Source organism: Aythya marila (assembly GCF_965140915.1).
Source record: "Aythya marila genome assembly, chromosome: 22".
In the NCBI taxonomy this organism is placed as follows: Eukaryota; Metazoa; Chordata; class Aves; order Anseriformes; family Anatidae; genus Aythya; species Aythya marila.
Genome location: NC_139063.1, coordinates 241,292 through 258,638, shown reverse-complemented (window position 1 = coordinate 258,638; position 17,347 = coordinate 241,292). Strand labels below are relative to the sequence as shown.

Sequence of the window (17,347 nt, the reverse complement as noted above, 5' to 3'; positions counted from 1 at the left end):
GAGCACTTCCCTGCTGGAAGAGACAATGAGCTTTTTACACTTTAAACCAGTAATAAGATGCATACTGGAAGTTTTGGGTGTTTCCTGCTGCAATGAAGCTCAGGTCCTTAAAGCTAAGATTTAAAGACAGGCTTTCTGCATTAAAACTTTTCAAAACCCAGACAGACCCTGCTCATCCTTCTAAGAGTGTGCAACTTGACATGGCTTCTGAAATGGAAGCCAGGATGGGGCTTCTAGGCTGTAGGGGGTGTCTACAGCGCTCAACAAGAGCAGATTATTTCCCCGGATTTCTTAGGTACAGCGTATAATGTTGACCAGAGGTAGAAAGGGGCTCCAGAAACTTCATGACTTGAATGATACCAGATTCCAAGAGCTTGCAAATTTGATTTGGCCCAGTACAGATGCTAGGGCAACTTGTAAAGCCCCCTGGGGCGCCTGGGGTCCTGGCCCCTGGTTTATCTGTGCGTAGGCACAGATGGAGTCACGGCAGAGAGAGGCAGGGAGCTGGCACAGCACGCTCTCTGCCCTCGGCAGGTCGGGGTTCGGGTGTCACGTTCATCCCTGTCCCCTGCCATAACCCCGTGCTACCAAAGGAAGGGAGAGCAGATGGTGGGAAGTGGCTTGGCCCTCCCCAGGCGTCTTGCTGCGAAGCACTGGCGGCAAGATGGAGCAAAGGAAATGCAGAGCGTTTCAGCTCAGGGCTGTGTGTGTGTATGTGTGTGTTTATTAACACACGCATTTGCAGATCATTTCCTGAGCTCCACAGAGGAGGAGACAAGAACCAGGAGATGGTAGTGTGGGCTGGGGCACAGTGCCTTGGTTATGATTATGCCACAGCAGCTTGAGATGAGCCATCAGCAGCCACAGGGTCCCTAGCATGTCCCCCTTCAAAGCAGGGCTTGTCACAGCTGCCAGCTCCCACCATCCTTCTCCCACGGTGCTGCTCAAACCCTAGCAGCCCAGCTGAGAAGTACACCCGGATCAACTGTGCAGCCATGCCATGCACAGCCTAATGGCTTAGTTACTACACATCCATGAAAACAGACCACAAGAAAGCAATCACCAGTGGATAAAACTCCATCTCAATGCACAAAATAGCTTTCAAATCTCTCTTGTAGCCCTCAAAATAGGTACTTCAGAGAGACACACCAATCCTCTACAGTGCATTGAATTTTTTTCTGGTCTGAGCCTCGGCTAGACTATCAAGTCCCAGCACGTTCTCCAGAAACAAGCCACATGTGAAAGGCCTGTGTTACAGGAACATTGGGCCTGTCCCTTACAACAGATGGTTGGGTGGTTTCATCTCTGCACACCAGCAATGCAGGATGACCCTCAGGTCTTCCTGGGAACCCCACCTCCAGCTCAAGCACCTTGGGAAATGCCCAGCCAAGAAGCAAGTGGTGGAGCCCCATGGCCACCGAGGGAGGGCAGGGCAGCGGAGCCGGACTGCTCACGGCACCAGCAGCTGGAAAGGACTCCAGCACGACGCCTCTGCAGAGGATGGAGAGCTCTGCTGAGCTACAGAGAGCAGCAGCAGCTGGCAAGTGCCAGCGCTACTTCAGCCCGCTTCTGAAAGCAAAGAAGTTCACAGGAGGGAGCAGGAGGAAAGGAAGAAAGTGTTAGAAGGAACTGTCTCTTCTGCTGCCGAACAAAGTCAAGCACAGATAACTCATTATTCACATGTTTGAAGTTAGCCTGCTTACGCCATTTGGAAAGAGAATCAGTCACGGCGAGTCTTTGCTTTGGTTTCCCCTGGCTTTCGTGAGACACTACCGCTACTGTCTTTCTCCAGCTTTGAGAGAAAGGCGAGTGTGTCGCAATGCGCCTCGGCTCGCATGTTCTGGCAGAGGATTTACACTGACGAACAACGAAAGGAAAATAATATTTAAGGGGGTGGGGGAGAGAATTTTAAAAAGGCTGCTAATTTATAAAGCTTTTTTAGCTGGTGGTGGTCTGAGATGAATTGGCTGCCTCTAAAAGGATGAAAATAAATATCCCTCTTTTTGAAGGAAATACGCTGGCTCCCGGCCAGCTGGCAGGAAGCACAGAGATATGTTGCATTTACAGTAGGTTTTTACTGTCTGAAGCTACAGCAGTGGGAGAGATGTTCATTATATGCAGGCTGGTATTGATTAGCTGGTTTGCAAGCCCTTAATCTCCTCTCACTTGTGGGTTAGTCCCTTGACTTTGCTTGCCTCTGCCTCTCTCCCTGTCCACCCTGTGGTGAGAGGCTATGCAAGCAGGCAGCTTCTGATAAATCCTATTGTACTTCTAGCCTTTTATTACACCAGCAGACCCAAAAACTCATCCCTCTGGAAGGAAAACAAAGCAGGGCATTAACTCAGATATTTAAAAAGAAATCTCGGGTAGCAGTTCCAACACCTCCTGCAATGCAAGAGCTGTGGCCCACGTTCCAATTGAAAGGAACTTCGCATCCAAATTTTGATGCGGCTTCAGCACAGATCCTGAGGAACATGGGCTCCCCATACCCAGGGTTTCAGCAGGAAGACTGCGTCTTTCTAGATTTGAAGGACAATTAAAGCACTTCAAAGCGCAAGTAAAGTTGGTGGGAGTCTCAACAACAAACTGGGTAAAAATCATTAGGTTTAAGCATTTAGCCTGCTTGTGCCTTGCTGAAAAACCCCACAAGTGCTTTCCTGTATTTTTCCATCCTTAAATACCCTTGAAAATCTGGCTCTGAGACTTCAGAGTCAATTAGGAGGTTTTTAAAGGTTTTGACTGAAGATCTGAAAATTTCACACGTCACAAACTCGCAGATCAGTGCACATCTGTAGGAAATACAGCAGCTTTCATAAGAGGGTGCAAAACCCACCAGCCTCACTGGCTTTGCTGCATTTCCTCCCATTTCCAGGAAGGCAAAATTCAATTATGGGCTGTGATCCAGTTCTCATGGAATTAGGCAAAAACCCTGATTCAACGATTTCAAGGCTGGGCACTTGGGAGGAAGCAGACACATCTCAAGCACATCCAGCTGGTATTGCCTCAGTCTAGTCTGAGATCAGATTTTCAAGTGCACATATATATTAGCTGTCACTAGGTAGATCAGTGGATTTATGCCAATTTACAACAGGCAGTGAGTTAATACCTGCTATCTAACAGCTTGAAATGGGACCTGCATGGTACCAGTATAGCTGGTTTTTCCCATCTAATAACCTGTTCCATTAGGGCAAGCACATCAAATTCCTTTGGGCAACCCGGGTTAGGATATTCTGCCCTGGACAGGGAGGACCATCTGCTGGGTTCAAACCCATGCAAGGAATATGCTGTTACAGCTGACAAACACGAGATGCACCTGATGTTGTGGGGCCATACAGCAGACAACTGGATATAGGAGCTTTTGCCAGACAGTCCTGTGCTCTCAGTAACTCAGCACAACCCAGGTCAGATCCAAACTTTCCCAAGGTTGAGGATGCTGAGCACCGTGTTTCCCGTTTACCCTAGGACAGAGCTGGAGTGAAGCCCTGGCATTAGAATAGTAATATCCTCCAATCCCAGGACTGAGTTTCATCTCCAGAAACCAGCTGGTATGTCAGATAAGTACAGCTCCTACCAAGCTTTACCAGCACTCAGAGCGCAATGCTGTAAGTGAGAGTCCCAGAGCAATGCTGCCGGCATGGCACCCCTAGGCCTCTGTACAACGCTGCTTCTCCAGAGCCAAAGCAGTGGGATCACGCACAGGCTCACCTCTCCGTGCCGCTGAGCTGCCTGCTCCACACATGCTTTTGGGAGGCGTGCAGCTGGGAGAGCAACAGCAGCCCCAGCAAGCAGGCACAGCTCTCGGCTGCTGGCACCTTCCCACTGTTGTCATCCTTGGTGTTACGGCTTGGAGGCACCGGAGCCCCTCTTTGCTTGCTGCTTCTCCCTCCCCTCTCCTACTACAGCGCATAGATTCACTGGAAAGAGTAAGATAAAATAATGCAAAATCATGTCTAAGCACCTTCCGCTGCAGGATATGATTTATCTCTGGCTGATTGCAGAACAGGTGACTAGTCTCCGGCAGCAGAAGAGCAGGGTCTTAGGAACTAAATTTCATCTCATTCTGAGTCAAATCTTCTTCCTCCCTCCACCACATCATTAAAGTGATTGGTTGCACTGATAAGCTCTTTCGGGAGGGAGAAACGAGATGTGTCCTGCCTTGATATCTGATGTGATCTTGTGGTTTTGTTTGATAGTTCTGGTCCTTTAGCTGTTGTCTTCCCTGAAACGAAACTTGCCTTTTAGCATTGACTTTTTTCTCTCTTTCAGTCTGCGACCCTTTGCACTGTCCTCCTGAGCTTGCAAATCCTGCCCAAGGGGAGTGGGGCTGCAATGCGTCAATAAACCTGCAAGATGCAGTTCTAGCTGCAGTTCAACAAATTCTCACCAACAGAAGCTTCCACATACACATCGTGCTCCCACGTCACCCACTACACGCCAGGTTATTAGATTCACTTTACAAACAGATAAAATAAGATACAGGACAAATTGCTGGGACACCCCTTGTGAAGAACCAAAGCTTGCCAACAGCCTTGTCACAAATACTCATTTTTTGGGGGGAGGAAGGGTGTCCTGGCACCTGCATGCTGTCCCATCTCATCCCTTTGCACTTGCTTGGTTCACCCATTGGATTCAGCAGAAATTTCTTTTGCTATTTATTTTTACAGCAGCTGACACAACTTGCCCCTGCACCCAAGACCAAAACACCACTGACATCCTTCTGGAAGTAGCCTTCAATGATACTTCATTCTCCAGATGTGCCACATCCACCAGAGGATACTTTTGCTCCAGTTTAATCTCTTCTAAATACAATATCAATGTCTTGTCTACAATTCTGATTTATTTTTTTTTTTTGTCCAAAGCCAGACCAGGATCAGGTGTGCTCTCCTACTCAGCTGAGAATCATGCCCTGGGGTTTTCCAAAGCATTCAAAAGCAGGAGGTGTTGCAACCAATTTCAACAAAGATTCTTTGTACAATGCAAGCAAAAATAACTTCCCTTTTCTGACTCCCAATACTGCTTTGCTTAGAAAATACTGATCATTTTTAAGTGAAATGATTTTGAAGTTGTGATACACTGGGTGATTATAAAAGCAGAGGTGGAACTTAGCATATGCACCAAATAAAATAATTAGAGGAATGAATTTACTGGAGCCCATATAATTTTGGTTGCTCTGTTAATACTTCTTTCAACGCTGGGATTACAGCCTTAAACTGTAACACCAAAGGACCAGGCAATGTGAACCCACTGCTTTGGGCATGGCCAAGCAAACTTTGCTCTTGCTGAGGAAGGTTCCGTGAGCCCCTGGCAACCGGGGAACAGCTCTGTACCCAGCCGAGGGGTGAGTGGGGCTGGAGGCTTGCACAGCCTGGCCTGCCAAAACCCGGAGCCCATCTGCTTTTCTTCCCGAGTAATTTTTGCCATCCCAGAGCCAAACCCTCACTCCCCCTACACATTGTCTCTGCTCAGAAGGGGTTAACTGGATAGCAGTACCTATAAGAAATTAGAGGAGGAGGTAGTTTAACATAATTGCTTGTGATGCATGTATCAACAGCAGTCCCAAACTGCCTCTGCAAGAAAACAATGCCCTGGATGGTCTCAGCAGATACCAAAGGGTTCAAATTCACCCGCTGGGATCAAAACACATTAGAGATGGGAATAAACACAGAGAAACCCTGCTTCACAGCAAGTACTGATTTGCAAGGACTCCCGCGTGAACTCAGAGTCCCACACCTGAGCTGTGCGGATTCAGCCCTGGCCCCAGCCCTGACCTCCTGCCTGGCCCCTGGCGAACAGGGCACCAGGGAAAATTGAAGGGACCTGGTGGATGGGGCAGGAATGGAAGGTGCAGTGACGGTACCAAGGCCCTGCCATCATCCCAACCAACACTGGCTTTTCATTTTTCTCCATTCAAAGAGCAAACAGGACATGGAAGGGTGGGATGGAGCAGGCTGGTCTCCGTGCAGGAGGCGCCCTCCATGCAAGTGCCCCATGATGACAGCTTTAAGGGACAATATAAGAAAACAGCAGTAGAACTAAAACATTAGGATATGCTGCATTTTTCTGAGGATTTCACACGCGTGCTTTGTTTCATGACACTCTGAAGATCTCATGCCCTGTTCAAAGACCCTTCTGCTCCTCCAGGTAGGAGCCTCCAGGGGGGCAGGATCTGTGTGGCAGAGCAGGAACAGAGGCCAGGGAGCTCTCCAGTGGCTGCCCGGCATGCCCAGGGCCGCACCACCGCTGGGCCAGGGGCCAGTGCAGGGAGCAGCTGCTGGGCTTCTGTGAGGGCTCATCTCGCAAGCTGAAGTGTATCCAGAGCAAACAGTTAATAACGGAAGCAAGAAACTGTCACTCAGGATTTCCTCCTCTGCTCTCTAGGGAAGGGGACAGGTCTTAAGAAGTGGGAAATCACCCTAGTTTAAGCACTGCACTCTAAATTATAAAAAATGATAGCAATTTTACAATCAACAAGTGACTGTCCAGGAAGTGGTGAGGTCATTTATTTAAATGATCTTGTTGGTTTGATTTATTTACAGTTGTTGTTTTTTTTTGTTTTTTTTTTTTTTTTAAATAGTTCCCGGACAGACTGGGAAACATTTGTTTATTTATATCTAGCTTAGGACAAGCAGGGGAAAAAAACAAAAGACCCTAATAATACCCCAAACTATCACCCCACGGGAGCACTTAAGCAACAATCCTGGTTTTAATTACAGAAATATCTCAAAGGCAAGTTTCATGTATCCCCCCTGAGAAACCCTTTCTGCCAAGATAAAGATCTGAAACCATATAATCCTGGCACAACGCAGCCCAAGTCCTGGTATGAATTCGAGCAGAAAAGCAATAGACCCTGTAATAATTTATTATCTCTTCTCCAAGGGCTTTCCAGACAAAATCACATCTCTGAGGACAAAAGGCACAGCAAACGTGGGGCGTCACTGCCATGGCCCTGGGCAAGCTGCAGACCACGGGGTCCCAAGACTGCCCACAGTAAGATTGCGATAGAGGATCACTTTGTCCTTACTCCTTTTTTGCCTCCGCCCTGTCACCCTGCTTGGCTACATTCCTCTCCTCTCTACTCCCCAGCTGGTTTTAGCTGTTCCTTGCTAACGCACACCATGTCCACTATGCAGCAGATCCTGGCACCCCGTGTCACAGGCATGGGAACACCACAGGTTTTATTCCGCCACCCAGGTTCACGGAGCCAGGGGCTGCAACATCTCCCTGAGCCTCCCCACAGCACTGCCCTACGGGTCCCCCTCGCATCTCATTTTGCTTCGAAACCATGAGACAACTGACACTTTTTCCCTTGCGGAGGAAGCGTGGTGTGGATTTATGCAAATCCCTGTGCAGCGCAGGTCCACGCAACAAAACATCCTGAAATCATCCTTCCAAAACCACCGCTGGGCTGGCAGGCGGCAGAACTGCGTCCCCACAGGCAGGCGCCCAGCATCGCCCCGCTTGCCGGTAGCAGCTCTTCCTCTCCCGATACTGCCAGCAATTTCCTTCTCTGAAGCACACCTTACAGTGGGGCCAGGATGTGAGGAGCAAATGCATGGACCATTTAACTTCATAGTACAACCCCCATACAGCCAAATTTCTCAGAGGTAATCAGAATGTTTCTGCTTTATCTTTCTCTTTTTTTTTTTTTTTTTTTTTTCCCCAAATGGTGCAGGTGAGGGAAGTCCTACAGAGGTGCTGTCTGCTACAATTACTATGGAGTCAGAAATCTGGCCAGATATATTATAAACCAGAAGTCAGCAAGTAAATAACCAACTCCACAATATATTAAACACACTTTTGTATTTTTTATGGCATTTAAGCCATTAAGGCATGAAACCATGATGCAGGTAAAGGAATCAGTTTTGCACAGGATGGCCATATCCTAGAAAAAGCCAACACAAGCCTGGCAAGTTGCACCACTGGGGGGCCCTGAGGAAGACCCCGCCACCAACAGTCCTCACGTCAGCCCCAGACGCTGGAGAGCACGGACGGGCTGACTCAGCTCTTCGGCCTCACCCAGCTGCCGTGCAGCACAGCCTCAGGTCTGGGCAAACTGCCTTCATCTTCAAATAAATAAATCCCCACCGTGCCTGGGGCTACAGAGGTGCTCAAGGAGTGGAGTTGGTTTTGGGGTCGAACCCGGTGCTGAACAGAGACTGCTTGCTGCAGGGACACATTGACCAACTCTGCCCCACAACCACACAAACTGAAGTATTGAAACCTCCCAATACAACCAACAGCAAATGCAAAACCCTAGGTGCTCAGCCTCACAGCCCCCTGCCCTAAGCCTGCAGGTCAATTTTGGCAGGAATGGAGGCTCAGATTAGGACAGCACCATCTTATAGCAGATACCTGGTGATTTCTAGTTGCTACCATCATACTGGGATCTCTACAGAGCTTATTCTGACTAGCGGGGTGAAATATTGCACTTCTTTTCCCTTCCCTGCATAGAACAGGTTTTCAAGTTTTGCTGTTTCTAGCTGTAAATCTCAGATTCATTGGGAGCCACGAGGACGGGGAGTTCTGGGGGGAATCGCTTTCCTCACTAGCACAACCCTGTGTACCCTCTTTCTCTCTGCTTCAATCTGGAGCATCCACTGAGAATAGAATAAAAAAAAACAGAACCCTCAGAATTCAAGAAAATCGATTCAGACACACCTTAAAAATAAATAAAAGCAAGAAAGCAGCTTTTCCAGGGTGGTTTGTGGAGGCGCCGATGTTTGAGGTGCCGGGGCCAGAGAGGCGCTGGGCGTGGGATGAGAACCGAGATGGAGGCGGCGAGATTGGGGTGTGGGCAGTGGAGCCGAGGTGTGTCCAGGCTGGCGGGTCCAGCGCAGGACGGGGTGGTTCAGGGCGCTGTTTTTTTTTTTTTTTTTTTTTTTTTTATCAGTGCAGCTTCAAGGTGGATAGAGAAGCCACAGCAAGGTATGCATCATCTCAAGTAAATGCTGATACAACCCTTTCTCTTCCTCAGCTGCCACCTGGGCAGTGCAGGCGGTGCTGGAAGAAATGCTTTTAGAGAGGGTCTTGAGGTAACCTGGCATTACCAGTTAGTCTTTCTTCTCTCTCCCATTAACACCTTGCACAGGAACAGTGTTCCCATCTGCAGGAAGGAGGCTTGCTACCCTCTGCAGACCCCACGCTCTTGACTTCCCTGCTGAGAATGCGTGGCTGTGCTGCAGCTTGGACTGACATCACACGCAGGGGACAGGCGGAGAGGGAAACCCTCACCCAGCCGAGGCTCTTAAAAATATCAAAGCAGAAACCAGTGGTTCTTGGAAACAACTCAGAAACGTGGGAGGTGAGAAGCCTTTCCACCCGCCAGCTACGTGCTGTGCGAGGGGGGAGCGGGTGCTCGGGGCACAGCAGAACCACGGCCACACACTGCACCCGTGGCAGGGGCGCTGCTCCCAGCACGTGTTTCCAGTGGATGTGAGGAAGGAGCCTTTTGGAAAGGTGGCCAAGGAGGGGACACCTCGTGCCTGTACAGGATAGGCCCAGCCAGGAAGTCCCTGCAGGGTCAACGTGGTGGGGAGCAGGAGTCTAAATGTTTTTGCTAGGTGGAGGTGAGCCTGGCACTGATCATCTGTCCCCTCCCACTCCAAGCCCAGCAGACACTGCGCAGCACAGGGACATGCTTACTGTGGTCACACCAAGCAGGGACATGACCAAAAGCACCAAGTCTCCAACGCATGCACCCAAAACAAGCAACAGACACCAACTCGCTGCCCAGTGGCCCCCACCAACCATGTGCGCTTGCTTTGCTGCTCCTAGCCATGGCCTGTCAGTTGACCAGGGAGGGGGGAAGGCAGGAACCCCGCTGCCATCCCGCTCCTCAGCCATGGAAAACCAAGGTACAGCCCCTCCTGCCCTCATCCTCCTTTCCATCACTCGTTCAGGACAGAAGTGTAAAAGCAAGTGGGTCTGTGCTGGCACCTCAGCCCCACGCCTGCTCCCTCTTCCACATGCTTTTCTGCTGGGGCAGTGACAGGGGAAAAAGCCAGCTGTGTACAGCTTGGCCAGCACCAAACCTCAGGAACAGACCTTATCCTCCAAGCAGTCTAGGTCCTCACCATATGAGCAGAGAGGGCTCTGGACATCCTGGCACAGCTGCCCTGCACCTTGCCCACCTCCACAGCACCCATGCTCAGGGCTCGACACCCACTCACAGCCAGAGGGGTGTTTTTCACCCCCAGTGAACACAGCTGGATATTTACATGCAACCCCACAAGGGTTATGGATGGGTGATCACATCTGCTGTGGGTGCCCTTTGCTCCTCAGAGCGGCCAGGACAGCAGGGACAGGGTGGAAACAAGAAACAAGGGGTTAAGAGCTAAAGGACTTTATACGGGGAGGTTAAGGAAAGCTGAACAGCAGCAGGAAAAGTCAGAGCAAGTTAAAGACACTGAAGGAAAAAAGAAGGACTTTGCACAAGAGTTCTCAGGAGATGGGACAAAAAGCAACTATTGCTGCAAGGGGTGAGCTGGGAGGAGGACAGCAAGTGAAAAGGGTTGACAAGAAGTGACAGAAGGCAAGAGGGAAGAGCTGTAGGAAAGGAAGGGGAAGGCACCCAACAGGTAGGTGTGAGGGGGGAGGCCCTGGAGATGCTCTCATTTACCCAGGCATAGACTAAACATTACTGCATAGCTTCCAGCTATTCATTTTTCTGTGTTCTGCCTTCTGTGGATTATTTTGCAAGCAGGCGTGGATGCGAGAGACTGCACAAGGATTGCAGCTCAACTAAGTCAGGTTTTTGCTAAATAAAGAGCTGCAGAGAAAGGAGGGGGGAGAAGGAAATTCCACAGGAAGTTCAGATATTTTATTACTTCCTGTTTGTACGAAGTATGTCAACACTTGGCACCCAATGCACCATTTGTTTAGAGCTAAGGTGTCAACTTGAAAGAGTGTCCTTGATCTCTCCAGATCTAACCCACAATGAAGCAGAGCAAAAAAAAAAAAAAAAAAAAAAAAAAAAAGGAATGAGTGAGCAGGGCACTTGGGAGCAAGCCTGCATCATGGATGATGCAGGAGATGCTCATGAACCACAGCCAACATGAGCACTTGACCAAAGCCACTGCTGCTACCAGCCCTGTGCACAGCCTGACCCTACTCTTCACTTTGCTGTGGGCTGTGACCCACAGTTTCACCATGGGTCCTCCAAACAAGCACATCTGGGTGTCTTCAACACATCGGTCTGGCTCTCCCAGTCTCCCCATCCGGGTTTTAACCACTGGCCCCGCAATGGGCTCTGGCTGCAACCCGGTTCCCTGCAGTTTCTCACCCAACTCAACTTGATTTCAAACTCCTCAGATGTTTTCTGGGCAAAGCTTTAGTTAAAAGACTTGCTCAAGGGCTGAGATGAAGTGATGGGACAGGGGTGGAAGATGAATGGGAAGCTCAGAGGTGGGGCGTGGAACAGAGCCGCGTTTCTGGCCAAAAACCCCACGAGAACGTTTGCTGGAGGAATTTCACCGCATCTGAGAAGATGATGCCCAGGGCTTTCCCAGGATACCAAGACAAATGGCCAATTCTTTCCGTATGAAGGATGCTTTTCCGCACGATCACACCAGCCCCTCCCCAGCCGTGTCCAGCCTCCAGCACCAGCCAACACCAGTCCTGCACAAGAGGAGCCGCTATGCACCACATCCTTCTCATTTGCAACAGGGCAGCCAAGAAGGGGAAAAAATATTTTTATGTATATATTTACATCTATAAATGCACCTATGTAATATCCATGCATGTATAAAAATAACTGCAAGTCCTGCTGGTGGTTCTCACCTCCCAAAACCAAGCAGTGGAGGAGAGCATGAGCTGGTGTGCATGGACAGAGATGGTTGTTACTGGAGCCTTTCCAGCTCCCTTCCCAGCAGGTGCCGGGTGCACGCAGGGGTGCTATCCCAGAGAGCCACCCAGTGGCTGGTTACCCAGGAAAACCACCTTTGGTTTCCATGACCAGGTGGGCCAGCATCGTTCTACAGCCAGGATTTCTGCAGGGACAGGAGTGCAGGGAAAGGACGGGACAAATGTAATTTTATTTTTTTAAATTTCAGGTTAATTAGAAAATGAAAACCAATGAAGTATGACAAAGGAGAGAACTTTAAAAACAAAAAAAACTTTTCCCATACAGTGTAAGACTGTATTTTCACAAGACATGAGTGAATTCCCAGTTTGACCCAGGGCTTACAAATATGACCTTTGCAGCCAACAAACCTATGACCATCTGCAAATAGCAGAAAAACTACAGCTTAGGTTTAAACTCTTCAGATCAGTAATTCATAGGATTTCGGGGGTGGAGGGCGGTTGGTAGTACAGGGATGAGGAAAAAAGATTGACTTTTAGGATCCACACAAGACAAGGAAATAAGCAACAAATAAATACTACACAGAGCTCTTTAAAGAGCCCAAATCTTCAGCACAAACATTGTGAGGTACACAAATCAGAAAAAACAAAACAAAACAAAACAGCAAACTGCTGACCTTGCACGCCAGGACGGCATCCCCCAGGCAAACCAAGCAAGAGTCAGGGCCAGCTGCCCCATCCTCAGGTTTTAGCTAATTGTGCAAAATGAAGGCACTGCACCAAGGCCAAGAGTGTCCATGGCTCAAACCCACAGCTCCCTGCCTAGCTACAAATCCTGTGCCTCCGTATCAGAAAGTTTAAATTAAAGATCAGTAATGATCAACCATCGTGTTGAAATTCAAAAGGAGGAGTGGGTATGATTCAGCTAGGTTTTGGCAAGTACTGAGCGTTGGTGAAGTCAGAGCAAACCAAACGCTAAGAGTAGTAACTATCTTGCCTTGTATTATTATTTATATATTCCCTATGATGGTGATGATGATGATGATTATTATTATTAGAAAGGCGATCTGATGCAGCAGACAAGGGGCTGAGCCAGGAGTCAGGAGACCTGGTTTCTATTCCTGACATGGAACAGTTGTGCAACTCCCTGCCCAAACCCTGCCTGCTTTCTGCCTCCCAGCCTAGATTGCCCATTCCCAGGTGTTTGCAGTGCCCACCATGACCCATGTTGCTCTCCACTGCCACAGCACTGTAACAGGGACATGCCTTATGCTTATGGTTTAAAAAACAAAACACTAAAAAAAAACACAACACAGCATTGCACTGCCTAGGTACTATCTCTGCAAACAAGCACTCCAGACCAGCAGCCCAATGGGCTTATATAAAGTCTCTAACACCCCAAGCTCCAACATTTAAAAAAAAAAGGGGAAAAAAATAAAAAAAATAAAAAGGGGACAAAAAGAATCAACAAAAAACAAGGCAAATAAAACTGTCTTGCAGAGGTAACAGCCTTGACCTGGCCTGACATCAAGGGGTGCCGATGGCCCAGCGACAGCATCAACAGAAAATATTTTCTAAAGCATATTTAGAAGGATCAAACTGTTTCCCTTAAATTTGGGCACTGACAGCTTTACATGCTAAGTGAACAAACTCTGCTTTATAGTGCCCAGGGTGGTGCTGAGCATGCAGGAAGGCAGAGCTGGAGCAGAAGGACAGCAACAGAGGGCTGGGAACGAGGTCCTGGGACCCCACCTCACAGGGGTCCTGACAAGCAAGTACTCAAGGAAGAGGGACAATCCTCCTGCTGACATTATTGGAGCATTTCCCCAGTCTCCTCTGATCATAGGAGAGGCACTCCAAGATGAACTTAAGCCACCCCAACTCCAAAAATCAACTGAGTGCAGCCAGTCTGCAGCTGCCATTGCAGAGACACTGCCAGCCCTGCAATATCCAGAAGACCCTTCTTGATCACAACAGAAAGATAGTTCTGTAATTGAATCGTCTGCTTGGTTTTCTCAAGCAATGCAGCCTCCATCAGTGACCACTGCCAGCCAGAGGCTTTGACAACCTGAAAGTGAAACTGCCAACAAACAGAAGGGGAAGGTACCCTGCAAGCTCTCCTGGGCCCATGTGGACAGACAGGCAAATAGAAGCACAGAGCAGGGGAAACCTGCAAACATGTTATTAATCAGAAATTCAGCCTCTGAAGCAGGGCACAGCATCTCCAGCTTCATAACTCCCCCCACCCCAAAAATGCCTTGCACACCCCCAGGATTGAGCCTTTGTCATTTCTACTGCATCCCAAGTGCCACGAGGAGCAGGGCAGGAGAACCGCACAGACCTTGGGGGACACAGAGCACAGCAAGAGGGAACAAGCAGCAGGCAGGACACGTGTGGTGCTCCATGGAGAAAAAGAAAATGAAGACAATCCGGGCACACTCCTGGGGTTTGCCTGACCACACCATCATCTTTGCTCTGTGTGCTGCGAAAGGCAGCTGTCCCGGCTGCAGAGGCATCCTTCACCCGCGTGGCCAGGGAAAGTTCAGCCCCCTGTGGCACCCCCCCACTGCTCAGCAGCCAAATAAAACATAACTTACTTCGTGGCTCCCGGGGTCCGTCTACAGTCACTTTAATGGCTCGGTGATAGGTAGCAACTTGAGTGGGGTTGGTGAACACTGTGATCGTCAGGGTAAAGCTTTTTCCTAAGGGAAGGGGGGGGGAGAGAAAAAGAGGATATTCACATATGTTCAACTCCTTTGAGAGTAAATTGCTCCTGCTGGAGAAAACTCAGACACAAACATCTGCATACACCAAACTCCAGCACACATATCAGTTAACTTTATGAGACATTATTGTCGAGACAAAGCTCAGCCACCTCCCGCTGGGGTTCAGCTGGCTGCAGTGAAGACAGACTTGGGCCTGGTTCAGAGCAGGAGCCTGAACCTTCATGGACAGAAAAGTCACTTGTCCCCCTTCCCCTCCCCTATCCCAATATCACAGCAGCTTCCCATTGCCTCCCTGTTTGGACATTTCCCTTTTTCCCATGGGAATCCAGCCCCAAAATGCAGCACTGCACACTGGATCCTCTCCGCAAGGGCCATATTTGGGTCCTGGCACCCATGGAATACTCCTAGAGGAAAAATCAGGCAAGATCACATCAGTTTAGATGTGATGGATGATGGCATTTGCTGGGTAAAACTGGTGGCTGTGGCCCTGCAGAGGTAGGTTTGGAGGGGAGCTACATGGGGCTCTTGGCCATGGGGGCACCTGCGGCACACAGCCCACATGTGCTTATGCCAGGCTGCAGCAGAAACTGGAAGCTGCAAAGCCTGCACCAAATATGTCCAGCTTTGTGCACCAGGACTGGCCACCACACACGTGGCCCCATGGACTGGGGGGACTGTCCTTCTGTTCTCATTCCCCCAGCCCCAAATAGAGAGCAGGAACACACTGCCAGAAAAAAAGATTTCTTACATCATCATGGTGGGCTTTTAGTGATGCTTTTGACGCACTGAGCTTTTCACTTTTTTAATTATTGGGGGAAAAAAGTGGGGGGCAGGGAGGTAGGCGGTAAAAAGCTCTCCAAACCCATAATTTGCGAGAGCACAACAGTGACATTTTTTGGCAGAACACGTTTCCATTTGCAGCCCCCAAACGCTTCTGGCATCGCAGAGGGCATTTTCTCCCCGTGCAGAGAGAGAAGCGGCAGCAGCAGCACGCCCCCGGCCCGGCCCCCGCTCCCCGACCCCTGCCCGTTGCTGGCGGGTCGGGGACACCATCGCCAGGCGCAGGGCTCGGCAGCGCCGGCTCCTCCTGAAAGGGCCTCGGCTCTCCCGCCCCCTCCCGGGGCAGCCCCGCAGCGTTCGGGAGTTCCGCGGGTAACGGGGCTGCTGCATGTGCGCGCAAGGGAACCGCGCCAGCCGATCCCCCAAGAGCAATCGCCGCGGGATTTCGAAGGCAGGCGGTATTTCGGAGGCAGAAAACCCAGCAGAAATCGCCCTGAAGTGCCTGCGCAATCACCCACGAGCTCCTCCAGCCTTCGCTTCACTCACAAACAGCTCCACCGGGAGCAAGAAACAGACTCCTCTCCCTCTTCCCAGGATTAGGGCTTTCCAGATCCCAACCACCATCTATAAGGGTGGATCTAAGAGTGCTCATAGTAAAAATCAGTGGTATTTATACAGCTAGACAGGAAAAGAAAAAAAAAGAATAAATAGAAAAATAAATTAATCTCCTGCAGAGAACACTGAGCAGTTATCTCAGGTGGGAAGTTTCTCTACGGGAGTGTTGGGGGGTGGGGAGTAAGGCTGGCTTTAAAGCGGACGGCAAGAAGGATTTGTGAAAGCCAGAAACCAATCCATGCCCTACTTCAGCTTTCAAAATAAGCCCAAACGGTGCACAAACCTTCAGCTCATTCTCTACACAAGGAGGTTTTTTCTGTTTGTTTTTTTACCCCCCTAAATGAAAATGTAACCCCCAAGGAAGCAGCCCGGCTGCCGACCTGCACCAAAGAGCCACACTGCCACAGCCTGCAGAGCGCGGAGGCTCCCGGGGACTGCGTTCACACAAAAACGGCCGACACAAGCAGAGTAGTTGTTAGCAAAATGTCTGCAGAAACCGAGTGCACAGATGAGGATTATTAGAAGAAATTATTTAGGAAGCTATTTCACGGGAAGGAAGGCAATGGGAGAGAGCCCTTTTGTTCGCGTGTGAGTGCAGCGCGGTGGGAGCAGGCAGCGCGGGGAGCACCCCGGGCACGCAGCGAGGGCTGAGCCGAGCTCGCAGCTCCATGCTCAGCACTGCTACTTCCCACTAGGTGTGATTTTTATTTATTTATTTTTTTAATTTTAATTATTGTTCTTTTCCAAGCGACAATTCCCCTGCCTTTCGGTTTCACTCCCTGCTCCCCGCAGATACAAACACCTCTGCGCAGGGAGCACGGCTGCAGAGCCGAGCCGGCCGTGACATTTTGCGTCTCTAACAGCTCTCAAAAATCCTCCCATGAGTTGAAAATGACGATTATTACTCAGCACCATTTTTACTCATTTCCCGCCTTCTCGGGAAGCCGGGCTGTGGTTTCTCATTCCCACCGCTCCCCGGCCCCAGCGCCTGGGCGGCAGAAGCCGCTCGCCGGCGGCTCGAGAAGGAGCCCGGCTCCCTCGGGGGGTCCGGGCAGCTCCGAGAGATGCTCCGTGGGGACGTTCCCTGGCCGGGAGAGCAGCGCACACTGCTGCATCCCCTTGCCCTTGGCTTTCATTTTATATGCTGAAATATGAGCAGAAATCTTTATTCGAGCGAAGCCGGGGACCCGGCCCTTTTCCCCTCCCTTCGTCCTGCACAGGGGGATGGTAATTTTGGAGAGGGGGAGGTAAGAACCTGCTTTTTCCCCCGCCCCCGGGCGGCTCACAGTGCTGGGTGACCCACACGATAGGAACAGAAGTGGCCGGCTCTGAACCACTTCAGCTCCTGTTTTCAAAACAAGAGCCTCGCTGGTTGTGATTCTCCTGCAGCTCAGGCACATTGACTTGCTGTTAGTCGGTGGACACAG

General features: G+C 50.0%; 1 protein-coding gene across 1 annotated transcript in view; it reads right to left on the bottom strand.

Moving 5' to 3' along the window:
• The window catches only part of RUNX3 (RUNX family transcription factor 3), a 59,578-nt gene that overhangs the window by 17,762 nt on the left and 24,469 nt on the right, over nucleotides 1–17,347 (bottom strand). Inside the window, exon 4 of the mRNA XM_082777646.1 lies at nucleotides 14,397–14,501. Coding sequence (XP_082633772.1) covers nucleotides 14,397–14,501 — 105 coding nt within the window. The remainder of the gene's footprint in view (nucleotides 1–14,396; nucleotides 14,502–17,347) is intronic.